Raw genomic sequence first — 24,955 nt, 5'->3', positions numbered from 1 at the left:
TCCCATTGTTCTTTTGTTTGGCTGCTGGGGGGAAAAAGGGAGGGGGGTGATATCACTCTAACTTGCAGTACAGCAGTAAAGAGTGATTGAAGTTTATCAGAGCACAAGTCACATGACTTGGGGCAGCTGGGAAATTGACAATATGTCTAGCCCCATGTCAGATTTCGAAATTGAATATAAAAAAATCTGTTTGCTCTTTTGAGAAATGGATTTCAGTGCAGAATTCTGCTGGAGCAGCACTATTAACTGATGCATTTTGGAAAAAAATTTTTTTCCCATGACAGTATCCCTTTAAGAGGGTTTTCATTCCAGGGGTTTTTGGGAGTAGTCATAGTAAAGAAGTTAGGACTAGGGTGACCCTGTTTATGATTCCTTAATTAATGCATTATTTAATCATCGATTTGGGGCAGACAGAAAAATAATGAGATACTTACAAGAGCAACATGTACTTTTCTATTACTATATCTATTTGACTCCCTTACTCCCAGTGATGCATTTTGTATAGGAGTCCTTATCCAAATACTGAATGGCACATATTTGCTGTATCTTGCACAGGGGATCACAGCCAACTCTAGAGTCAAAGCTCACCAAGTAGTTCTTGTAATAATTTAGAAATTCGATGCTTCCTGGCTGCTGGAATCTTTTTACAAGGTCTCCCAAACTTTCTGGTTGCAGATCCTTTATTTGGTATGTTTTAGTCATAATATATTCCAGATCCCATGAAGACTCATTCTTTAAGTTTGCTTCAGTTAGATTTAAGTAATAATGCCAGAGATCCTAAAAAAATACAGATAGTACAAATCACAAAGCAGCATAAGGTAGGGGATCCTTTATCCAGAAAGCTCCAAATTACCGGAAGACCATCTCCCATAGATTCCATTTTAATCAAATAATTAAATTTTTTAAAATATATTCCATTTTTTTCCTGTAATAGGAAGATAATACAATGTGATTGATTCAAGCTAAGTTATAATTAATCCTTATTTGTGACAAAAAATATATATATAAAAAATATAGGGTTTTATAAATTTTTGTAGTTTACTTAAAGTATCGAGATCCAAATTACGGAAAGACCATTTATCTGCAAACCCCCAGGTCCCAAGCATTCTGGATAACAGGCCTGTATACTAAAATACCTGTATAATAAAAAAAATATGAATCATAATTTGTATTTTATTTTCTGCTAAAGAACCCCAAACTTTAAACCACTTCTGACCAAGTGTAACCCGTGAGATAAGTTCAGGACAAAAAAAAATGATGGCATTAAAAGTGTTGCAAAAAGTTGTGTAAAAAGCAGTGATGAGTAATGCTGTTTCTACACATCTTTTTTCCTCATACCTCCTTTATGCAAAAAAACATATTCTGAAATTCATGTCACAGCTTTAAAATGACTACATGTTGCAATTTACACAGCTTTGGCTGACATTCATAGGAGGTTATCTAGCAAGCAATGTATATTTCTGTTTTCATATTTCATAGGCATACATCCGCAAAAGAATGTTGATAACTACTTACAAGTAAGTGGTGGTTCATGGTATCATACTGATATAACCGAAATCCTGGATTATTGGAATCTGTCTCCAATACAGACCTAATTGGTGTAACGGCTGGTGTAACAAACACAGATCCAACTGGGTTTTCTGTAAGACAATTTGGATTTTGGTAAACAAAAAGAACAATAAATGAATAATTTGAGATGTGAAAACGTGTGTTGCTAAACACAGATTTGTACATTGGCTCTCATGGACACCAGCAAAGCTAACATGTAAGGGCAGATTTAGTAATATTTGCAATTTTTGTAATCGTGATTTTAATCCTGTGATTGCAATTTTTACCTTGATCAAATCAGTGGGGTTATGTAATAAAAGGCACATAGCTTGCCTGCATGCAGTGAAGCGGTCAGCTGTGTAAAAAAGATAGCTTACTGGTTGCCATGGATTTCTGCATCTGGACAAACTTAGTGCCTTTTTATTATGTATGGGGTATAAATTTGCAACCAATAAAAATCTCACTGCCTAAACCCTGACAAGATGCCATAGAAGTCAACAAGTAGTGTAACTTTAGCTTTTAAACAAAATAATAATATAGTTTTTTTTTTTACTGCAATCACAATTCTTTTCAGCAATCATGTTTTTTTCTGTGAGTCCCCCCTCCACATGTGCATGAGCGCACATGTTCACGCTCCTTCATGGAGATGATCGATAGGGATGTAGCGAACTGTTCTGCGGCGAACTTGTTCGCGCGAACATCGGCTGTTCGCGTCCGCCGCAAGTTCGCGAACGTCGCGCGACGTTCGCCAATAGGCGTTCGCGTCAAAATCGTTCGACCATTCGACCATTCGATCGCTAAAATCGAACGATTTTCGTTCGATTCGAACGAAAATCGTTCGATCGAACGATTAAAAATCCTACGATCGTTCGAATCGAACGATTTTCGGATGTTCGAAGTTCGCGAACAGTTCGCGAACTGTTCGCATTTTTTGCCGGTGTTCGCGAACACATACTCGGCGGTTCGCTACATCCCTAATGATCGATGTGGCCGGCCAGGTTGTCTAGGGTAACATGTAAAAGGCAGTATGTACCAGCAGTATGTAAGATTCTATAATAGGTCACAATTTATAATATAATATAAATTATCTGATTGTTAGGAATTTATTCTGTATAGGTTTCCTTTAAGGGCCATGTGAAAGTTACTGTAGTGCCCTGTAATGCTGCTGTATGAAACCCTGCATGAGGTTTTGTGCCGAAAAAACTCAGCAATCTTCTTAATTTTCCCTGAACAGACTTTTAGAACTTGAAACGTACGAAGGATTTCATTACAGATTAGTCGTGCCTAAAAGCTTGAGAAATTTTAAATGGGCCAATGACCACTGCTGATCATCAGGTGGGAAACTAACTGAACCTTGTTAATTTGTATTGCACTCGGTCACTAAACTCCCTGCTAATGCAGCTGGTCAGTGATGTAGCTAGCATTATGTGCATACCATCCAGCAAATGGAAAGTAATCTACCAGACTAGACTAACACTTATCTTGGCAAAAGCTTTGCTTTCTTGGTATTTCCCATTTTCATTTGTGCTCTATAATCAGCCACGTGTGCCAGCACCCGAGCCAACACAACAGTTCCAGTTGCAGGCAGGAGTAAAGGCTGATTTTCGGCCTGCTAGCCAATTCAGTCCCTATGCGGCACTAGCCTTAGACAGAGAAGACAGCTCAGACTGCTAGAGAGTAAAGCTGTACCACAACACAAAATCTTGTTTAGTGTCATGGATCCTCTTAAGTCTCTAATATCAGTTGTTTGAAATATCCAGTCAAGTTGCAAGCTAACTGTAGCTTAAAATGGAAACAACTATATCGTGTATGCGTGCTTGCCAATGAAAAATAACTGAACAACTGAAATAATATAAAATGTTTCCTTGGGTTATGCACTTGGAATGTATACATTTTGAACTGTGAATAAAATAGGAAATTCATGAAAAAGGAAATGAGTACATGAGTACTTTTAGATAGTATTGTATACTTAGTTCAGCATGCAATAACAATGCAGTAACAGCAGAGGGCAGCAAGATATTGTCCTGTATTCAGAGGAGTATAGCTAAATAAAACTAAACTAAATGATATGAAGGAGCCAATTGCCCATTATTGGTAATGAAGTCATTATCAGTTACAAAAACAATATGACAGTATTTGTTCAGCAGTTGTAAACAATACAGAATACTGTAGTATTCAACCTTTAACTTATTTCATTACATCACGTACTGAAAATCTCTATTTCTGTTGAATAATTAAGAAAAATAATTTACCTTTTTCATCTAAAAGTACCATGATGCTGTCACGGTGTGTGTGGCCATAAAATTGTGCAGTTATCACATCACTATAATTACGGAATATTTTTACCAGCCTTAGATTAAATGTTTCCCTCATAGCAGGGGTGAGTCTTGCAAAAGGCAGATATCCTACTGGAACATGTGCAATTATGTATACCTACAGGAGACAAGATACATATATATCATCACAAGTTCATAATGTAGCTGTAACTGTTTTTTAAAGGGGTGGTTCACCTTTAAGTATTTTATAGAATGGCCTATTCTTAGCATCTTCACTTTTTATCTCTTACATCTTATATTTTTTAACTATTTACTTTTCAAATGATGATCACTGACCCCAACAGCAAAAAAAAAAACTATTTGCCTGTCAGGCTGCAAGATTATTTTTATTGTTATTTGGTACTGCTTATTTTTTAGGTAGTATCTCTCTTTTTCATATTCCAGTCTCTCATTCAAACCACAACCTGGTTGCTAGGGTAAATTGGACCCAGCAACCACATACAGTAGCTGGAGAGCTTCTGAACAAAAAAAGCTAAATAATGAAAAGAAAAACATAAAAAATTAAGAATAAGCACATGTTAAAAAGGGATTTTACATTTTCTCTTTAAGCATTGTAAGAGTTTGGGTAGCTGGGATCAGTTTTCCTGGGGTAACACAGCCCACGGCACAAGCACAACTCATGAGAGTATAGTCTCTTTTTGGCAGTTTATTGTCTCTTTTGGTGATTTCAATCCCTCTCACACAGGCAGCTTTCCTGTGTCTTTTCCCCAGCTGGGAACTCTCCACTCTGGCTTGAGCTGCCTCTTTAATTAACCACCTGAAATACCTCAATACAACTCAAAACAACCAGGCTGAATTAGCAGTCCCGGAACCACTCTGTTAGGAACCTGGGGCATAAATAAGCTCCGTCCTGGACTTTAACAGGTATCCTAGTAGTGACCTCACCACAGCATCCATTCGGTTCTTGCTATGACACTACATTATGCAACTATATAGAGTAGAACACAATAATGGTAGCACTCACACTTCAGAATTAGTATTACATTATTAATTATACATATTAGTGTCATCTTTTCTATTTAATTCAAAGGTATCGTGCAAAGTCGTTGCTCATTTTTCTCTGTGCACACACAGTAAAGTAAAAAAAAAAAGTAATATTAGCACAAAAACACAAGTTTATGAACTAACATCCTTCTCACCAGATTACAATAACCCCATCTCTAAGTATACTAAAACATTTATCATTAATCTGCTGTTACAGAAATACTGTCATTGTTAACATTGTATTCATCCTATAGTTCATCGTGTTTTGGAAGTGTAATTACTTTTTTGTAACGCCTTCCCACAACAGCCGAAGGCTGGTAGACGAGGTGCAACAGCAGCAAAATGGTTGCAGTCTTGATATTCCTAATGTAAAAACTGAAGATATATAACTGGGGCAATGCTCTTTGTATATTCATCCATGTTTTTCCCCTAAGGAGTCTTTGGGTGCTAAAGTTGCTCCAGGCTTAGTAAAACGAAAGCAAACAATCTAAAGTTAGCTTTCAAATTGTCATGTCTCCAGCACAAGCTGTCATCATGCTGCCAGATTTCATTGCTCGCTTGTGGTGAGCCATTTCAGGGCTCTATCCAGCACCTCCATAAGGTTAACAACAGGAGTGCATTTGAACTAATCAGGCTACCATACTCCCATCATGTGACCAACATAGTGCCTTCTGGGAGCTAAGACTCCATTTTACAGTCCATGCTAGAAGAAGCATACAGTTTTGCATTCTCCCTTTATGGTAGCATCGCTGGTAAGGAAATAGACTTCAATCTACATTAAGCCACCTTTACAGCTGCCAGCACCCTCAGAGACATTGCTGCATATTCATTTCGTGCCAGCTAGTGTTTTTGTGTTGAAGTTATATACCTGCTATATACCTGCATATGCATATTCCACTTGCCTATCCAGTAAAATGTACAGACTCCACACAGTCTCTATATTGGGTTGTGGGGAGGTTGAGCTGCATGTCGAACTACACACTGCCCCAGGGTAATACGTAGGGAAGACAGAACACAAACAGTAAAAACTAATATATACATGGAAGCACAATATCTCCCATCCAAATGAGAAGTCTTAAAGGAGACTTCAACCCTTTACCGGAAAAGCCCCTATCTTTTTACTTATCCCTCGGCACAGATTCAGGCATCGCAGTTCACTGCAGCCATCTTCCGGGTCTTCTTGGCAATTTCAGTCCATTCCGGCGCATGCGCAGTTGTCGCAAACCGGTAAATTGCTCCAAATGTGCATGCAGTGCTTCGCCGGTCTCCGTCTCTGCTTAATGAAGACCCGGAAGATGGCTGCGGTGAACTGCGATGCCTGAATCTGCACCGAGGGGTAAGTAAAAAGTTGGGGGCATTTCCCCAGGGGGCAGCTAGGCTGGGGGAGGAGGAGGGAGGGGGGGTCTATGTGGGGTGGGGGAGGGTTTTTTTTGTTAAACGGTTAAATTCCTTTAAGAACAGAATCAGTATAGTAATCACACTATATAAAATTGCTTGCTCTTTTCTGGCCAATTGCTTTCAAAAAATAAACCAAAAATAATGTTTTTTCTTTTTGAATGTTTTACTATATAAAATTGCTGACTGTTTTCTGGCCAATTGCTTTCAAAAAATAAACCAGAAATAATGTGTCTTCTTTTTGAATGTGTAACGCTTTCTTGGCCTATCCCGCCAATTAGGGGTTAAGGATGTCCAGCTAGTGTATGAGCATGGGTTACACTGTGAAACTACACTCAGGGCAGAGCCTTCGCTAAATGGAAGCTTCCCCTTTAAGATGGTGTAAAACTACACCCCACCAGGCTAATTAGTGTTAAAATAGAATAATGGACGCCAGGAGGTTCTTAGATAGTGAAAACAAGTGAGATGGTTTATTAGCACAACAATATGCAAAGGCAATTGACCACAGGTTTACTCATGCAGGAGCTGTAGTAGGAGTTAGCATATCACAGAGGAGAAAGGATAGCATTGATGATGATGCAGCATGTACAGATGTCACTCCTCAAGTCAAACAGTAGGAAGAATATCTCACTCCCAAAGACCAGCGACCAAAGTGAAACAGGATCGATCAAGTAGGGGTCAGGCAGTGCTCTGCTAAACTGAATTCCCTATCACTGAGTTCCCTACACTAAAGGCACCTTAAAAGCCTTTGGGAGGCTACTCCCTGCTATTCTCCTTGTGGACCTGCTCTCTAGGTTGCATTTTTGGGCAAACCGTCACTCCTTGTACTTTGTGGAAGTCTGAGAGCAGCTGAGCCCTTGCCTTAATAGGTGGATGGTGTTTTTTTTATTTGGGGAGGCTAAAGTGAATTGTATACAGACAAACTGAAAAGTTATCAACTAATGGGTATGCAGGCTAAATGGTTAATTACTACATAAGTTAGCCATTTACATGTGTATTCTGGTGTATATACAGTACATTTGCTTTCATGTGCTTCAGCAATAAAAATAAACCAAAGATATATCTAAAGTTAAATAACAATTAGGGGCACATTTACTTAGCTCGAGTGAAGGATTAGAATAAAAAATACTTCAAATTTCGAAGTTTTTTTGGCTACTTCGACCACCGAATTGGCTACTTCGACCTTCGAATCGAATGATTCGAACTAAAAATCGTTCGACTATTCGACCATTTGATAGTAGAAGTACTGTCTCTTTAAAAAAAACTTTGACCACCTACTTCGCCACCTAAAACCTACCGAGCACCAATGTTAGCCTATGGGGAAGGCTTTCTAGGCAATTCGATATAACGATTTTTCATTCGATCGTTCAATCAAACGAATTGCACTAAATCCTTCAACTTCGATATTTGAAGTCGAAGGATTTAACTTCGAGGGTCGAATATCGAGGGTTAATTAACCCTCAATATTCGACCAATAGTAAATGTGCCCCTTAGTGTTGGGACATACACTATATGGCATAAATATCAATACATAGTTAACAATGCGAAATGCTAGATGTAAAATTTGGCAGAAAATAATTAATTGTCTGGTTCTGTTTTCCATGGTTTGGGCTAGGCCTAGAGTCCTAGTAAAGGCAAACTTAAGGCTAAAAGAAGGCAAAGAAATTTCGTAATTGTACTTCATCACCTTATAAAGCAGAATTTTTAAATACATTTTTGTTCAGTCCCCCATGAGCACAATGTTGTTTATTTTTATGTAAAGGTAAAAAATATTCCAATGAATAAATGTTAAATACTGTTTAAAAATCAATATATATTGCCAGAAAACATGTATGGTGCCAAAATATAAAAACGCTTGTAATTCACTGCTTCTAATACGTTACATGCAAAAATCACGCTCCCCCAGGCTTGTGCATAACTTTGCTTTGTGAACTTGTGATAACTGCTCCAGTTTCATTACAGCTCTGGCAAGGCTGATCATTTTCTGCAGGATCAGTGCCCTGTGCAGGAGTCCTGTGTTCCCAATAAATCTTTCACATCAAGGTTCCCTCTGAATCTGAGAGATAGTGGTCTATGAACAGGCTATTGAGATTGTAGACAACACAACACAACACTGGGAGATGGAGAAAGATTTATTGCAAGCACAGGTCACTGATGCATTTAGTAAAGACTGTTTAAAGGAAGGGACATACCAACGTGATGGCTCATTGAATATTTGAAAAGAACAGAAGTGATCAGCAGTTGCTCCTATGTGTCCATGCTTCCACCTTAAAATGAATTTGCAACAGCCCCTCCCTCTGGATCAGGGAACTAATCAGTAATGTTGCACGATTTATAAATAGGCTTGGGTGAATTTGACCCGTTTTGTTCCGCAAAATTTTGGCGCCGGCAGAATGACGCTGACGGGCATTAAAGTTTATGGACATCAAAATTTTTTTTACAAGCGCCACTTTTTTTTCTGACGCACGTCATTTTTTTGATGCGCAACACCATACAAGTCTCCCCTACAGTGGAATGCATAAGCAATCCACCCCAGGGAACACAAATAAGAACGCCTGTGTATAAAAGCCCTTATAAAGAAATTATCCCACCATCTATTACTGAATACATGCTCTTTCATTCTAAATATTTAGGATCTTGCAAACAGATGTTTTTTTTTATTCAAAATGAAAATATATCACTTTGGTGTATATACTGTATATATCTGAATACTCTGTACATACATACCTTTTCATTGTTTTGGCGAGAGATTTTTAAAGTGTCCTCCAGCCATTCAAATTGGTTTGCTGGGTCTGTCATGTTCACTGTCACCTTGTTAGGGCTATAATAAAGATTGGTATTTAAACTGACAATCCGTAGAGTGTAAGTAGATCTGTTTGATTTGAAAATCTGGGAATAATAACCCCCTGTGAATATAACAAAAATTTGTTCAGAGACCTTTTGTATCAAATAATGTACAAACTATTGTAAAATATAAGGGTATACAGTAAGCAAAGAGGAGTTGCACAAGGCTGAAAGCCAAGTCCTTTTCTGCAGGTCATAAAGTTCTCAGGTCAGTAACGTAACTGGAGGGGGGGTCCTGGTGCGGGATGTGCAGCCGGGCCTCCCGCCCCCCTCCGTACAAGATTATTTTTCCCGAAATCGGCCACTGCGGCCGGAAATCGGCAGTGTGCGAGCTTCCCGGGGGGCCCTGGTAGTTCCGCCACTGTCTCAGGTCACCTCTAATATCTTGTGCTGTGTCCTGTGACCCAAATTATAATTGACAATCACAAAACAAGTACAAATTATAACTGATGACATCACTAAGCACAATTATAAGAATATAATTTACAGCATATTTAAAGCTCTTGTGTATTATTTGATATTCTTCCACCCATATGAATACATTTTTTTTAAATATCTTATAAAGTGACCCTGCAATTGAAATTAAAAGAATACATCTCAGTTAATCAGTGTTTGAAAAGATTAATATATACTGTAAAATATATTTGTATGAAAACTACATCTATTATGTTACAGAAGCTCTATTAAAGCTTGTTTTATAAAAATATCAGACAGTGATTCTCATTCAACTCTTTAAGGACAGGTCTGTGTGCACAGGCCATGTTTTCTGTGCAAGTTTGCTTTCATAGAGTTATTGTTGTGATAGAACATGTTCTTGTTCATTTATTTTTCATAGATCAGAGCAGCGAAAACTAAGTCCAAAGTGCAAAGTCCAAATTCCTGTAAAAGTGTCTTTATTAGTAATTTGGTTTTCTAGCAAGGACCCAGACGCAGCACTAAGGAGCACAAAACTGTGCCTGCAATATGCATCACTTAATGCCTGACATAGGCAGGTCGTAAGTAAAGGACCCCGATACATCTTGCAGTCTTTGGCACTCCCTAGATTGCATGCAAGCTATAGGTCGCGTAATGGAGGCATTGCTGTATTCATGGGAGAAGCACAGGTGTAATAGAAAACTAGCATATGAAATGTTAAAAGTTTAAGAGCTGCCCCATAAATCTCTGACGTACCTTTACGGAAAGTGCTAAGAGCTTCTTCTGTTAACCATGGTTTCCAGAATTCTGCTACTGCTGTGTAAACCTCATTCTCCTTCACAGGAAGCTGATCCTATAAAATGGTGTTAGGATAGTAAGAGATCTTTATATCGTGCTATAGCAACAGGGTTATGCCATTTTAAATCCAACAAGTTATTTTGAATGTGCTCCATCGACTCCTCTGTTAAATCTGGAAGGACTCCAGGCTCTAATACATAAATTTAAAGGACATACGTCCTGAAAGAAACCAATGACAAGAAAAACAACACGGACTTTACAGCAGTACTTTTCAACTTCTGTGGAACCGAGGGCCAGATTTTTCTGGTCTACATAGTGGAGGGCCAATGATGGAATCCAGTGTTTACCACTCCCTTTTTTAAATCACACCCTTGTTCAGATGACACCCATATGGTGGTAGCACACCAAAAAAACCAAATGGTTGGTGCTCACTGTAGGGATATCACTCATCAGTTAAAAAGTTTGTCATATTTACCTCAATAAATTTGTGACTGCACAGCGAGTGTGGGAGCTGCTAAGAAACTGTTGCATGTAAATTAAGTATTTAGCAGCCTTAAAAACCTAAAGGCATTGAAAACTAACAAGGCGTTTTTGAGGTATTGCACTTGCGAGACTGTAAGTACCCAGTGTAAATATAAGTGCTAGTGGGTTTGCTGGTATCACTCAGTGTGTGTCTTGCCACATGTATGGATCAGTAATTCCACACAGAAATTGAGTGCTCAAACCTTGTGCACAATTCTTTTGGATCAGGTGCTCAGCAGTGATTAGCCCAACCTGCCTCGGGTCAAGGGAATACTATGCATTATCCAGTAACTGCAGCACTCTGATAATTATGATGATTATTCCATGTTATAATTTTATTGGCTCATTAGTTCATGTAGACAAAAAATGTCAATGTTTCGGGCCTCACAGGGCCCTTTATCAAGGCTTGATAAAGGGCCCTGCGAGGCGCAAAACTTTGCCATTTTTTGTCTACATGAGCTAATGAGCCAATAAAATTATAACATGGAATAATTATCAGAGTGCTGTAGTTACTGGATAATGCATTGTCACATGTATGGGGTATTGGAGCAGCAGTTCCATGCATTATTTATGTGTGAGAGGTGCACGTGGGTTTTTTATCTTGCAATATTAACTGCAGGCTCTAAGGCTTGTGGCCCACGGTACGTTTCGGGGGGAGATTAGTCGACCCAACAACAAATCTCCTCTTCTTCGGGGGACTAATCTCCCCACAATGCCTTTCCACCGGCAAGAATGAGAATCACCTGCGGGATGCCAAACGTAGCCATTCGGTTTCCGATATCGTCTAAAGTTTCCTCATGAGGCAACTTCGGGCAACTTCAGAAAATGAAGCGCTACATGTGCCATCCCACTGCTTGATTTTTCCTCCCTGGCTATCTCCTGTAGAAGGCAGGGAGGAGAAATCGAGCACCACACGATGGATCGTTGCCCTGTCGCCGTTTCTGAAGAGGAGCGCATGCAAAGAATCTGTAAGTAATTTCTCAATAAAAGGTTTGCGAATTACCGTATATACTCGTGTATAAGCCGAGGTACCTAATTTACCTAAGAAAACTGGAAAAATTTATTGACTCGTGTATAAGCCTAGGGGCTGATTGAAAATCAATCTGTACCTGCACCCACTGAATAACAATGAAAGGTAGGCCTGCCCACAGTTTAAAAAAAAAAAAATTGTAAGCACACCAGTCACAGTAAAATAACTTATAACTCAACCAGGGGCAGAGAGATGGAAAGATGCAGCAACTACATACGAGGCTCCTTCTGCGGCCCCAACAGTGTGCAGGACACATGTAAATGTTTACAGTCCGCAGCAAGAGCTTTGAAATTCCTCTGCTTATTTTGGTCACAAACTCTTCTAGGAGAATATGGCCTGGATGGGGGAAGGGGGTCCAATAATCCCATTATTATAAATAAGCCCCTGTTTAGCAGTTGGTGCTGCCATGCTGGTTCCTGTAGGGAGAATATAATCCATATAGAATACAGGGCTAGCAGTGGGTGCTGGGAAATAACACAACACTTTATACAAAAGGGCCCTGGTCCCCACACCCCATTTTGTGAGCCTATGAATATCAATGAAGTGAGGAGTTACTAATGACACACCCAGGTGCTGAAAGTAGGGGTTATTTTCTTTCAAATACCGTATATACTCCGTATATACGCCAATCCCTCACCGGATCCCTCACCTCCCTCTCCCATAGCGCATCAGGACTCTGTGACTGACTGTCACGATCGCCGCCCGGAGCAGGTCCAGGAGCTCCGGGCGGCGCGTCCTTCCCTGCCGGCGTCCTTCCAAAATGGCGGCGCCCATGGCCGCCACGTGGGTAGAGGCGCCGGCGCCGCTACCCACGTGGCGGCCATGGGCGCCGCCATTTTGGGAGCGACGCCGGCAGGGAAGGACGCGCCGCCCGGAGCTCCTGGACCTGCTCCGGGCGGCGATCGTGACAGTCAGTCACAGAGTCCTGATGCGCTATGGGAGAGGGAGGTGAGGGATCCGGTGAGGGATTGGCGTATATACGGAGTATATATGGGAGAGGGAGGTGAGGGATCCGGTGAGGGATTGGCGTATGACCCGCGTATAAGCCGAGGTCGAGTTTTTCAGCACATTTTGGGTGCTGAAAAACTCGGCTTATACGCGAGTATATACGGTAAACGTTTAAACTGTGTTAAGTGTTTTTTTTTTGTTAAAAAGAAACAATTTCTTTTTAATTTTTTTTATGTTACTGGTCCTTTAAGGGCTGCCGTTAAGAGCATAGATCATGATTTCTGCTAAGAAAGCAGACCAGCAATGGTTGCCATTTAAAATTATATTAGTTTGTTACTGTTCTCAATTTAATCCTTTAAGAAGTAAATGTAGAAGAACCAAGAAAAACCCTATGTTACTTAATTCAGAAGTAAAGAAGTTAATTGGAATGAAGAGAAAGGCATTTAAAAACTGTGGGGACAGAAGCTGCATTTAAGGTATACTATAATAAATGTTGTAAAACAGCAATCTGGAAGGCAAAGATTGGAAATGAGGACTGCATGTTGGCAGAGGCTAGGACTAGCCCCCAAAAGTTGTTTAAGTATATTTATAGTAAAAAGTTGCATGTTGGGAGTGTAGCTCCTTTAATTTTTGCTACCAGTACGTTTGTAACAGATACAGAAAAGGCAAATGTGTTAAATCAGTTCTTTTCTATAGTATATACAATAGAGGAGTCAGAGTTCCCAGACCCACCTTATAGCAGGACAGTTGGCTTAGCTCAATCTAGTCAGTGGTTTACTTAATATATGGTTTATAAAGCTTAACTAAAAATTAATGTGCACAAGGCACCAGAGCCAGATTAAATACACCCTCGGGTTCTAAGAGAGCTTAGTTCAGTTTTAGACCAGCCTCGATTTCTGATTTTCTCAGACTTGCTTTCATCTAGTACCTATGGATTACAGGAAAGATGATGTCATTCCTATATTTAAAAAGAGATCACAATTTCAACCTGGTAATTATAGGCCAGTAATTTTGCTATCCGTTGTGGGTGAATTACTTGAAGGCTTGTTAAAGGGGAAGGAAACCTAGTTGGCGCAAAAACCCTCCCCCCCTTCCGTGTGTTGCCCACCCTCCCCCCTGGCCTACCCGTCCCGCTGGGCAAATGCCCCTAACTTGTTACTTACCCTTCTGCGCAGGTCCAGTCCAGGGAGTTCACAAACGACATGTTCATCCTCGCGATCTTCTTCCTGCTATGACCGGCGCATGTGCAGTAGGAGCATTTCGCCGGTACGATCTACTGCGCATGCGCCAAAAGTACTTCGTGACTTTTGGTGCATGCGCATTCGATCCGTACCGGCGAAATGCTCCTACTGCGCATGCGCCAAAACGCCGTTCAAAGCAGGAAGATGATCGCGTGGAAGAAGATGTGAACTCCCTGGACTGGACCTGCCCAGAAGGGTAAGTAACAAGTTAGGGGCATTTGCCCAGCGGGACGGGTAGGCTGGGGGGAGGAGGGAGGGTGGGCAACACACGGGAGGGGGGGAGGGCATGCGAAAACTAGGTTTCCTTCCCCTTTAAAGGATCACATTCAAATATTTGTCCTGGCATTATGAGCAGCAATCAGCATGGCTTTATGAAGAATAGGTCATGTCAGACAAATGTGATTGCTTTTTATGATGAATTAGGAAGAAAGATGCTGGACAGTGAGGGAGCAGTGGATGTGATCTACAGTATTTGGATTTTGCCAAAGCATTTGATACAGTGTCCGACAAATTACCACTTTCTAAACTAAGGTCTGTTGGGCTTAATGAAGTCGTTTGCACATTTGCACATGGATAGGAAACTGTCTACAGGATCGGGTACAGAGGGTGGTTATTAATGGTACATTCTCTACTTGGAGTAAGGTTCTTAGTGTGGTACCCTAGGCGACCCGGCCGGCCACCACGCTCCCCCTTGACTGACTGCACGCACATGTGCAGAGCACTGGAAGGGAGGAAGCGTCGGAGGAGAGGGGAGAGAGCGTCGGAAGGGAGGGGAAGGGAAAGCAGCGAACATGGACTAGGGGTAGGCAGAACACAGGTACCTGCCCAGTGCCCCCCTTTCAGTTTGCCCTAGGCAAGTGCCTCTTCTGCCTATCTCTAGTTCTGGCCCTGGATGTATCAGTGTTTGTAGATGACACAAAACTATGCAGCCCAATTAATTCCATCCAGGATGCGGCATTTTTGCAGCAGGATCTTGACAAACTGGCAATCTGAGCGGCTAACTGGCAGATGCGATTCAATGTTGATAAATGTAAAGTCATGCACCTGGGATGTAAAAATAAGTCACTTTTACCCTTAATGGGACCGCAGTAGGCAAATCCATAATGGAAAAGGAACCTGAAGTCCTTGTAGATAAGAACCTTGTTGCTAGTCAGCAGCTTCAAGGGCAAACAAGGTCTTGGAGCTGTATTAAAAGGGGCATAGGAATGGGTTATTCTTCCACTGTACAGAGCATTGGTAAGGCCCCATCTAGAATATGCCGTACAGTTTTGGTCTTCAGTTCTCAGACAGGATATTATTAAATTACAGAGGCTCCAGAGAAGGGCAACTAAGCTGGTAAAAACCAGAGCAGGCAGAGTATGACACACAGTCAGAGTTGGACAGGCAGAGTAAGGCATACACAGGTAGGGAAAAGCAGGCACAGGCAGAGCAGGATAGGAGACAGGGAAACCTATCATGGCCACTCTAAGATTAACAGTACTAGTGCTGCTCCTACAGCCTGATTGAGCTGTGAACAGGTGAACAATGTGGGCACTGGCAGTCTGAGGTGTGAACGATGCAGGCTCTTTCATGTGTGAACAATACAGGGTATTAAAGGAATGAACAATACATGGGAATCCAGGTGTGAACATTGTAGGGCTATTACAGTAAATCATATATTGTTAGAAAGCACACCTCATTCTGACATATTTAAAATAGGTAAATAATTGGTAAACATGCCTTTGTATTTAAACTAACAAACTGCAAAGCTAAACTGCAGTATTGCTTTTTATAACATTTGTGAATATCTGCTAAAGGTTTGCTCTTTACAACCTATTATTTCCCACCTGTACATAGGGACAAGAATAAAACATCAACACAACAAAAAAATGTATATGGGTAAATGTGAGTTCCAGGGGTCTGAATGGTTTGATACCCTATATATATATAGGCTTACATAACTATGCATCATGTAATGACTCCAAACATTGCATACATGTTTTTCAGACATAAACAAACAAAAGTGAACAATGCAGAATGCAATAAAATCACCAAAATAGCAATCAAACCATTAAAGCAATGTGCAATTAATGTTTTACAGGCACAAACAATGAACGGCTGTGTGTAACTGGAAATACAAAAGCAACACTATGGGTAATGTCCGGCGGGGAGATTTGTCACCCGTGATAATTTACTGCGAGTGTCACAGACACTTTCTTAGATGGTGACCCCCTGTGACAAGTTTGAAGTTCTGGATTATTGCTGCTATTGAGAAACAGACATTTTACACTGGTGCAATACTTTCAGTATATAAAATATGGGATTTTTAGCCATATTCATTTTTAGGATTTAGTTCTCATTTAAACGGTTATTTATACCTGCACTGCAATATGCAAACTGCAAAATTCCAACTTGTTCAACATGTTTTTACCCACAGTGGGATATTTTTCCCTATTATTTCAGTGTAATGGTGGTCTCCAGAGGAAGCTGTGCATGAGGCAATTGCAGACTGGGGTTCATTTATAAACACTGGGTAAATTTGCACCTGGGTAGTAACACATAGTACCAATTACTGACTGGCTTTTACAGCCACCTGCATGTTGAACAATGAAAGCAAACCTTTTTATTGGTTGCTATGGGTTACTGCTCAGGTGCAAATGTGCCCATTTTTTCTAAATGAGCCCCACTTTGTGTTGAAAAAACCCAAAGTTTGGGTTGCATCATTTTAGTGAGTGATGTGTGTGCCCAACCCTTTTAGCACAAATTTGCTGCTGGTAATGATGGTGAATGGTGATAGGTTCCCACAGCTGCCGGCATCAATAGGCACAAGTGCGCTCAATTCAGAACAGGCAGCAGGAGAAAGTTAGCACAACTATGCAGAAGAGCAATGAGTGCACGCTGACACAATTTACCAGTGAGCGGTATTTTAGTGCAAATGACTGCAGGGAAATTTGCTGCCCACAGATGCAATGTGATAAGCACAGTTGCCAATAATATAGGCTGATGCTTGTAGGTACACCACTGCATATACGTACTGATAAGCTGCCAGCTCAGTCTGGTGGGATCCAGTATGTATGTATTTTATGTATGGCGAGCTTTAGGTCAAAAGACCACAAAAGCATAAGAGTAGCCTGGCACTACTGTAACACAAATCTCATATGAATTAAACTCAGTGGATGCAGAATATGTTGAGGGGGATTAAAATAATTTCAGTTCATTCATTTTATGAGATAAGACCAGGCAGGAGTTACATGTCATCCTACAGGCCACAACAACAATGATGACCTAGGGCTATTAGACCAGAATGCAAATGTGGAGTTACTGTATATGGCACACATACAAGAAGCAACATTTTGCTGTTTTCAACATATAAATTAAATGTGTTTTTTATGCATCCTATTTAATTGCCACATTTCAGTCTCTGATTTATATGTAATTATGTTTCCACTAAACCAGCATGATAACTTTTTGTTATTCTGCTGGCAAAGTTATTACTAAGCAACTAAGAACAAAATCACAGCTATATTCTACAACAACATTTCCTGCATTCTTTCAGCTAAAGAAAATATTTTTTCAATGTAAAGTCAGATAAATTTTTCCTTTTTTGAGTGCACGATGTGCATTATACTGTACAAAGTTGGCAACTGTCCCTAATTTCCAGGGAAGTCCTAGCAAGCATTTATCCTTAAAATGTTCTTGCCCAAATTAATTTCCAGTTTCTGCTCCAATGCTTAAACAAGTAGCTCAGAGTGGTGCTCGCAGCAATTTCCTAGTAGTGGTTTCTGCAATACTAGCAGTTCAAAACAGTTTTAGATTGCTAAAACCAGGCTGAAGGGTAAAAACCCTAGGATCTGAGTTACACACAAAGGTTTTTACCCAAAAACCTGCTAAAAATATAAAATGAATCTAGAGAAGCACTCTAAATTTACATCAATTCATTTGGGGGGTTAGCTTCCCTTTAATATACAATTTGCACTGCAATAAATATAAGAAATAAACATGTCGTGCATAGTAGATCTGGAATTCAGTTCTCTATTTTCACACAAAGCTGTAGCAATAAATATTCCCTGGGAAAATCCTTTTTAATGCACAACTGGTTTGTGGAATAATTAGGCATGTACCAACTACAAATCTAGTAACTGACTTTTTTTCAGGAAGTTGCACCACTTCAACAGTGCATTTTATATATATATATATATATATATATATATATATATATATATATATATATATATATATATATATATATATATATATACACTTCCAAATGAGTATCCGCACTCCAAGGCAAATAACTTCAGCAAATGGAGGGGTGCACGGTAATTATGTATACTCCAATTATTCTCAGATCAGCACTCCCTATTTTAAGAATCAATTGTTTTATTGTTACATCGTATCAATGCCCGACGTTTCGTATATATATTTGTATATTAATATGTACACTCGTTCTGCTCAAAGATGCATGCACCCATCTGAGTGCCGTTTACTAACCAGTGCAAATATTTGCAACTGCAATATCTCCTGCTTAAATTTTATGTCTGACAGTAGCAATTGCAATTATACTGGAACACTGGAACTCTTGTTGCATTGTGTGTAACTATGGTGAATTGCACTCCATTAACAGAGCCATTCTGTTTTATAATTTTAATAAATAGCACTCACTACTTTCATATTAATTTATTAATTAGCATTTACTATGTGACTGTACAGGATTACAAGTATTTAAGATGGGATTTGACCAAGAGCCTCTCAGTCACATATAGTAACCCATAATTAAAGTTCTCCAATAATTAAATGAGAAGAATAGAGGATTTATTCTGGTAGAGTTGACCTACTACATTAATTACATGTTGACCCATACATATGGTCATGATTAATACAGTGTGTCTATAACAGACTAAACACCAGCTGCTCTGTGTACAACAGGTGCAAAACCAGCCATTCGGGTCAAGGTTCACTGTCTTATAGCTGTCTTAGATTAATGAAGTAGGATAATACAATCGCACCCAGTCTGTGTGAATCCGCTGTATACAGTGGTATGGTCTGGGTGCTTCCAAATCAGGGGGTATCTGATGGAAGTGACTATATCAACAATTGCAATCAGAGCAGAAGCAGTCATGTTAAGCATGCTATGCTATTATACACCTGTATATATACTGTATCTCTGTTGCATTTCAGTAGGTGCATCAGTGAGATAGTCTCTTTTACACTGATAATAGAAATATCTGAAAATATACCATCTATAAGAGGGTTTTACTTATATTTTCTATACATTTTCAGCATAACATACAGTATAGTCAGTGTCACTAAATATTTATTCATTTGAATGGGAGCACACATGGACATTACTCTGACAACTCATTTGTCAGAGCCAATGCAATTTTTGCCTGAAATCTCACTTTTCAGCTGTCACCTAAAAATTGCCCAAACCAATATTTTTATGAGGTTGTAAAAAGTAGATGTCAGGTGTGGTAATTTTACTGGAGAAAACAGCATTAAAAACAACAAAGACAGCAATTGCTCTAATACATAGTTATATCCTGTTTATTTTCTGTTATACAAAATGTCAAACTGCTTCCTCAAATTTTCTCAAGCAATAGCTTGTCCACAAAGCATCTGTCAGATACAGGAATTTACATATTTTCACCACTGGCTGTAAATTCCTTTCTAAGAATAAGCATAATTTACCTTCATGTGTGAACAGTAAGCCAAAGTATGGGGAAACCAGTATTTCACAAACTATACGATTACATGGGAAAATCCATTTTCTTTGTGTTGGTCAAAGTATGTGTGTTATGTTAAATTAGCAATTTAAGGCTATTTTCTTACAGTCAGTATAATTTAAAATATATATGTTGGGGAAAAATTCAAAATGGCAATTGGACTAGTCCCTGGATCAACTTGTACTATGAGCTATCTTCCATGTGCAAATACTCTTTGGTTGTGCTTACTTCTTAGATGTTTGGCCATGTCACAGTGATGCGAAAAACTTTGAAGAAAATCATAGTACAGGTATGGGATCCGTTATCCGGAAACCCATTATCCAGAAAGCTCAGAATTACGGAAACACTATCTCCCATAGACTCCATTATATCTAAATATTTCAGATTTTAAAATATCATTTCCTTTTTTTTCTGTAATAATAAAACAGTATCTTATACTGGATCCCAACTAACATATAATTAATCTTTATTGGAAGCAAACCAGCATATTGGCTTTATTTAAAGTTTATATGATTTTCTAATAGACTTAAGATCCAAATTACGGAAAGATCCCTTATCTGGAAAACCTCAGGTCCTCAGCATTCTGGATAACAGGTCCCATACCTGTACTCACCAATTTATGCTGTGTAATCTCTTGTTTATCACCACAATGAACAACTTTGGGGGGGGGGGTCTACCCTTTCCATCATCCTCCCTGTCAATCCAACCCTGTTACATACTAGGTTTAGAATTATTTACATTTTTTTTATAAAGTGATCCACTTATCACTGACCAATACCAAAAAAGTGCCAAAATACCTCCCAGAGCTCTAAATATAAACTGGGATCATAGAAAGCCTGCAACAGCCTACAGCTGACTGGGCCATCGACACACGCAGGGGCAGATTTATCAAGGGTCGAATTTTGAAGTAGAAAAAGCTTAGAGATTCGATCATCAAATTGGAATACTTCGAGTTTTTTTACATTGAATTTGGCCATTTGCGGTCAAAGTAAAATCGTTTGATTCAAACGATTCGAAGGATTTCATCCATCGATTGAATGATTTTTCTTCGACTTCAAAAAATTTAGAAAAATGCTCTTGAAGGTCCCCATAAGCTAACATAGCACTTCGGCAGGTTTAATTTGGTGAAGTATTGAAATTGAAGTTTATTTTAAGAGACAGTACTTAGATTATCGAATGGTCGAATATTCAAACTATTTTACTTCAAATTGAATTCGAAGTAGTAGTATCCTATTCGATGGTCGAAGTATCCAAAAAATTACTTTGAATTTCGAATTTTTTTACTTCGAAAATTCCCTCGAATTCACTTCGACCCTTGATAAATCTGCCACCGCAATTTGTCTTTATTTACACAAGTGTAAGTCATATCTTACTGTAGCTTTAGGGTGAAGGCACACTGGGATTACAGCCTGCTTCTCTCCTCCTGCGTTTTGTAGGCAGATGAAGAGAACCGGATCTGCTTCTATATGCTTCTGTGTATAGCAGGACTGACAGGCACATTTTCAGCCTGTCCTGATTGCAGCTACATGGTGTGGAGATCGTCCGAAAAACATGCATTTTCAGGCTGTTCCTCACTATGTAGCCACACTCAGTAAATTAGCGTAATGTGTAAGGTTTTTTGCATAGCATGTATCCTAGAGAAGATGTATACCTGCAAATAATGTTGGGATTGGGCAGGTTACACATACAGTAAGTAAATGTTGGATAGGGTAGTGGGTAAAAATATGGGTTGCAAGTCCTGGCACCTAATTAAACCCACAGAGGTCTCTTGTGTACAGGTTTGTGAATAAGCCCCAGTACCTCTGCTTCCCTTCTTTATAAGATTTATTACTCTAATTGAATTACTTTAAAGGTGGTCATGCATGGGCACATTTCATTGTGCGAATGCCCGAATGAACACAATCCGATAAAATTTTCTGACAAAATTGCCCCAACAGTTGATTGTTTTAAAATATTAATTGTGATAACTTGTTTCTATATAATAGATCCCATACTTTTAATTAAAGTATTGGGCTTACTCATTAGGCAGAAAATAAACACAGCTATGGTTGCTACCTGTCCAGTTTTGAACCAGCCAAGGACTGTCTGGTTCAAAAGATTGAGAAACTGGACAAAAATCCAACCAGTTGCATCTAAGTGATGCAATAACCCTGGCATCATAACTCCATCTAACCTTATTGCCCACCCTGACATATTCTGCCCTGATCACTGCCCCACCTCCAAAACCATCAGCCCCCTCCCCCCTTTGTTTGGGTTTCTCACAAGAAAAAGGAGGAAGCCTGTGCCAAAAGCGATTTCCTCATCCTGACTACAACTGGTTACCACATGACTCTGTAACAATCAAGTTTTATCACAATGTAAAAAGGTGCTTTAACAAAATACCTGGGGCCAGTAGTCATGGTTTCCAAGAGCAGGAAATACAAGAAGATCAGGTAAAAGGCTGCGAATGGTGGAAGTCATGTTGCGAATTACATCTATCACAATTTTTGTGGACAGTTCATTCACTCGAAGATGAGGCGGGCTGTCACTGGAAAAAATATACAAATATTTCTAGTCCTCAAGAGAAAAAATCAAATAGTAAACCATTAAAAATATCTTCATTAGTCATGTTTAGAAAGGAATCCATAGCACTCAAAAAATTTATTTTGTGAAGCACAGACCAATTATTTGTGCAAGATTTATTAACTGTGCGGAGGTTATTGGAAACAGGGTCAGTTTTAAAATGTAGGGGTAGAGTCCAAAGCACAAAATGTTGGGGATTTAAACACTATTTACAAATGTACGTTCATCTGTACACACTCGTTGCTATGCCAGTTCAGCATGCTCTGCATGAACACAAGAAGTCCTGGAATTGTCTTTAGAAGGTCATACTTCCAGGGTTCCCATACAACCTAACTCATTATCTAATAAAGGCCATGCTGAAGTCATTTTTGTACCATATGTATTGGTGTACTATAAATTATGCCATTCATGCCAAGAAAATGGTGCCATAACCTGCACATTTAATGGGAATGGTTGTGCCATGTTATATACTGTATTTGCTAGTAGTAAATATGCCCAATGTGGGACAGTTTAAGTATGTTTTCAAGTTACTAAGTACTAAAAGAAAGGGAACCATTTGGGTCAATAGCCATTTGTTTGCTATTTTGTTAAGAATTGGTATTCAATAGCTGCCTGAGCGGTGTACCCTTGTGTAGTGATCCGTTTGAAGTAATGTATGAATTTAGACCTGGAAACCTTGTATAAAAATGTAGAAGTCAGTATTTGTGAGGCTGGTTTAAACAATGTCACTGAAGGACTTACCCAGTCCATATCATAAAATCCACTTTTTGATGAGAATCTTTTATGTACTGAATTGCAGATAAAATTAGTTGATACGGGGAGTCACACAAGAAATCTCCAAATATTCCAGGACTTGAAGCTTTGGCACCCTTTGAAGATAAGCAAACGTTCCTATGATCTTCAGTGATGTGATAAGAAAAGTCCAAATGTAGGTCAGAAATGTGCCAGAACTGCCCTGTATACAAAACAATTCAGAGACAATGTCCTTTAGGGCACAATTTGTTTTTGTTTTGTTTTGTTTTTGCATTTTCCAAAGCAATGCACAGAAGAATGGAGCAAAAAGGTGAGTAAAAAAAAGTAAAGTCCTTAATAGCAATTGCACTTTGTTACCCTTTATCTGAAAGGTATACACTGAAAAAGATGGAAGCAAAATAGCCCTTTGTTTGCATCCAAACACTATGATTTCCAGTAGAAATCTACATATTTTATATATATCAACTATTTTATCCAGCTAACCATTTAAAGTTATACACTCAACCCAATTTGATTGAACAAATTGGTAAATGGCTTGCAAGACAAATCTTATAAGTAGTTCATTCACAGTGAAGATCTGTCACACTAATCCTACTTTCAGTACTCAATATGAACGTTGGTGCATGTTCAGAGTGTTAATCAGCAATATGCCACACAGAACAGCATATAGTACAGTATAATACAGTATAGTATTAGTTGTATAAACAACTAAAAGAAACCAGGTTGAAAATTACTTGTTGCAATAATTTTTTTATAAATGGGGTTGTTTACCTTCAAATTAACTTTAGCATGATGTACTGATTGATATACTGTACTGCAATTAGTCTTCAATTTTTATGTTCAGTAGTTTTTTAATTATTAAACTTTTTGTTTAACAGCTCCCCAGCAGGTATCTGGTTGCTAGGTTCAAAATTAATGTAGCAACCAAGCAGTGTTTTGAATGAGAGGCTGGAATGTGAGTTGGAGTGGGGCCAAAAACAAACATAACTAATGAAAAGTAGCAAAAACAATAAAATAGTAGCCTTATGGAGCAATCATTTTTCATCATAGTGATATTATTATTAACATGTATTTATAAAATGCCAACATATTCCACAGTGTTACACAGAGACACCTTACTGTTACCAGTATTGGCACCATTCTTAGCTGAAAAAGAACACTGATTGGGGATGTGGAATGATATTCTCCTGATGAATGTTCCAGTAGGGGGGCCTAAATGTTGAGCTAATAACTCCTTTTGTGTTTGTTTTTAATTTGAAAGCAATTACTGGGCATATATATAGATATATAAAAATGTCTGTAAACGTTTCATACATAAACATATTTTCCTGTTAACTTCTAAGAACAATGCAATGTTTCCAATATCCATTAGTTAAACATTTAAGTTACAGTATTTGTTAATGTTATTACATTTGAAAGCAGTATTTCTTTATCCCTTTCTGTTCTGTGAATCAGCTGGTTTCAACTACTAAGCTAGGCATGCAGACAATAAACAGTGAGCTTTCAATACAAATAACTTCAAACCCACTGAGAATTTCTAATTCATTTATACCAAAATGTTCCTTAAAATTCCAGTTTCTTTCATCCTCTTTGATTTAATGTAATGTTTTGCCCTTACATTTGTTAGGCTGTGAAGTATACAGACTTGGCTCTCGTAGCCTCCCTACCTGTGGCTCCTTCCTGTTTGGGATTGCCTTCTAGATTCAGGGGCATGGCTGAAATAATCAGTGGGGTGACAAGAAGCAACCAGACACAAAGAGCTCCCATGTTCTTGCTGTAAGTAACCAGCAGTGCTTCAGTAAAAGCTGTGTTGTGTCCCTGTCCTATAAGTCTGCTTTGCTTCAGACTCACGGAGAACACTTCCGTGTTTACACAACG

General features: G+C 39.0%; 1 protein-coding gene across 1 annotated transcript; it reads right to left on the bottom strand.

Moving 5' to 3' along the window:
- Window positions 1-249: 249 nt before the first annotated feature.
- smpdl3a.L (sphingomyelin phosphodiesterase acid-like 3A L homeolog) lies at window positions 250-24,955 on the bottom strand. The gene is made up of 8 exons (XM_018263211.2): window positions 24,745-24,955; window positions 23,066-23,279; window positions 22,145-22,289; window positions 10,278-10,374; window positions 8,991-9,169; window positions 3,801-3,981; window positions 1,516-1,640; window positions 250-777 (listed from the first exon to the last, which is right to left on the bottom strand). The coding sequence occupies exons 1-8, from the start codon at window positions 24,842-24,844 to the stop codon at window positions 466-468; spliced, it is 1,353 nt and encodes a 450-aa protein (XP_018118700.1). The 5' UTR covers window positions 24,845-24,955; the 3' UTR covers window positions 250-465.

Source organism: Xenopus laevis, chromosome 5L (assembly GCF_017654675.1).
Source record: "Xenopus laevis strain J_2021 chromosome 5L, Xenopus_laevis_v10.1, whole genome shotgun sequence".
NCBI lineage: Eukaryota > Metazoa > Chordata > Amphibia > Anura > Pipidae > Xenopus > Xenopus laevis.
The sequence above is the reverse complement of the archived record's forward strand: the minus strand, read 5'-3'. Positions and strand labels throughout refer to the sequence as shown.

Excerpts from the sequence above, each read along its gene's own strand:
- smpdl3a.L (XM_018263211.2), bottom strand. The coding sequence starts at position 24,844 with ATGGGAGCTCTTTGTGTCTGGTTGCTTCTTGTCACCCCACTGATTATT. Across the intron at positions 22,290-23,065 it reads GATTTTATGATATGGACTGG|TGACAGCCCGCCTCATCTTC; the intron begins GTAAGTCCTTCA and ends TATTTTTTCCAG. Across the intron at positions 10,375-22,144 it reads ACCATGACTACTGGCCCCAG|GATCAGCTTCCTGTGAAGGA; the intron begins GTATTTTGTTAA and ends ACCATTTTATAG.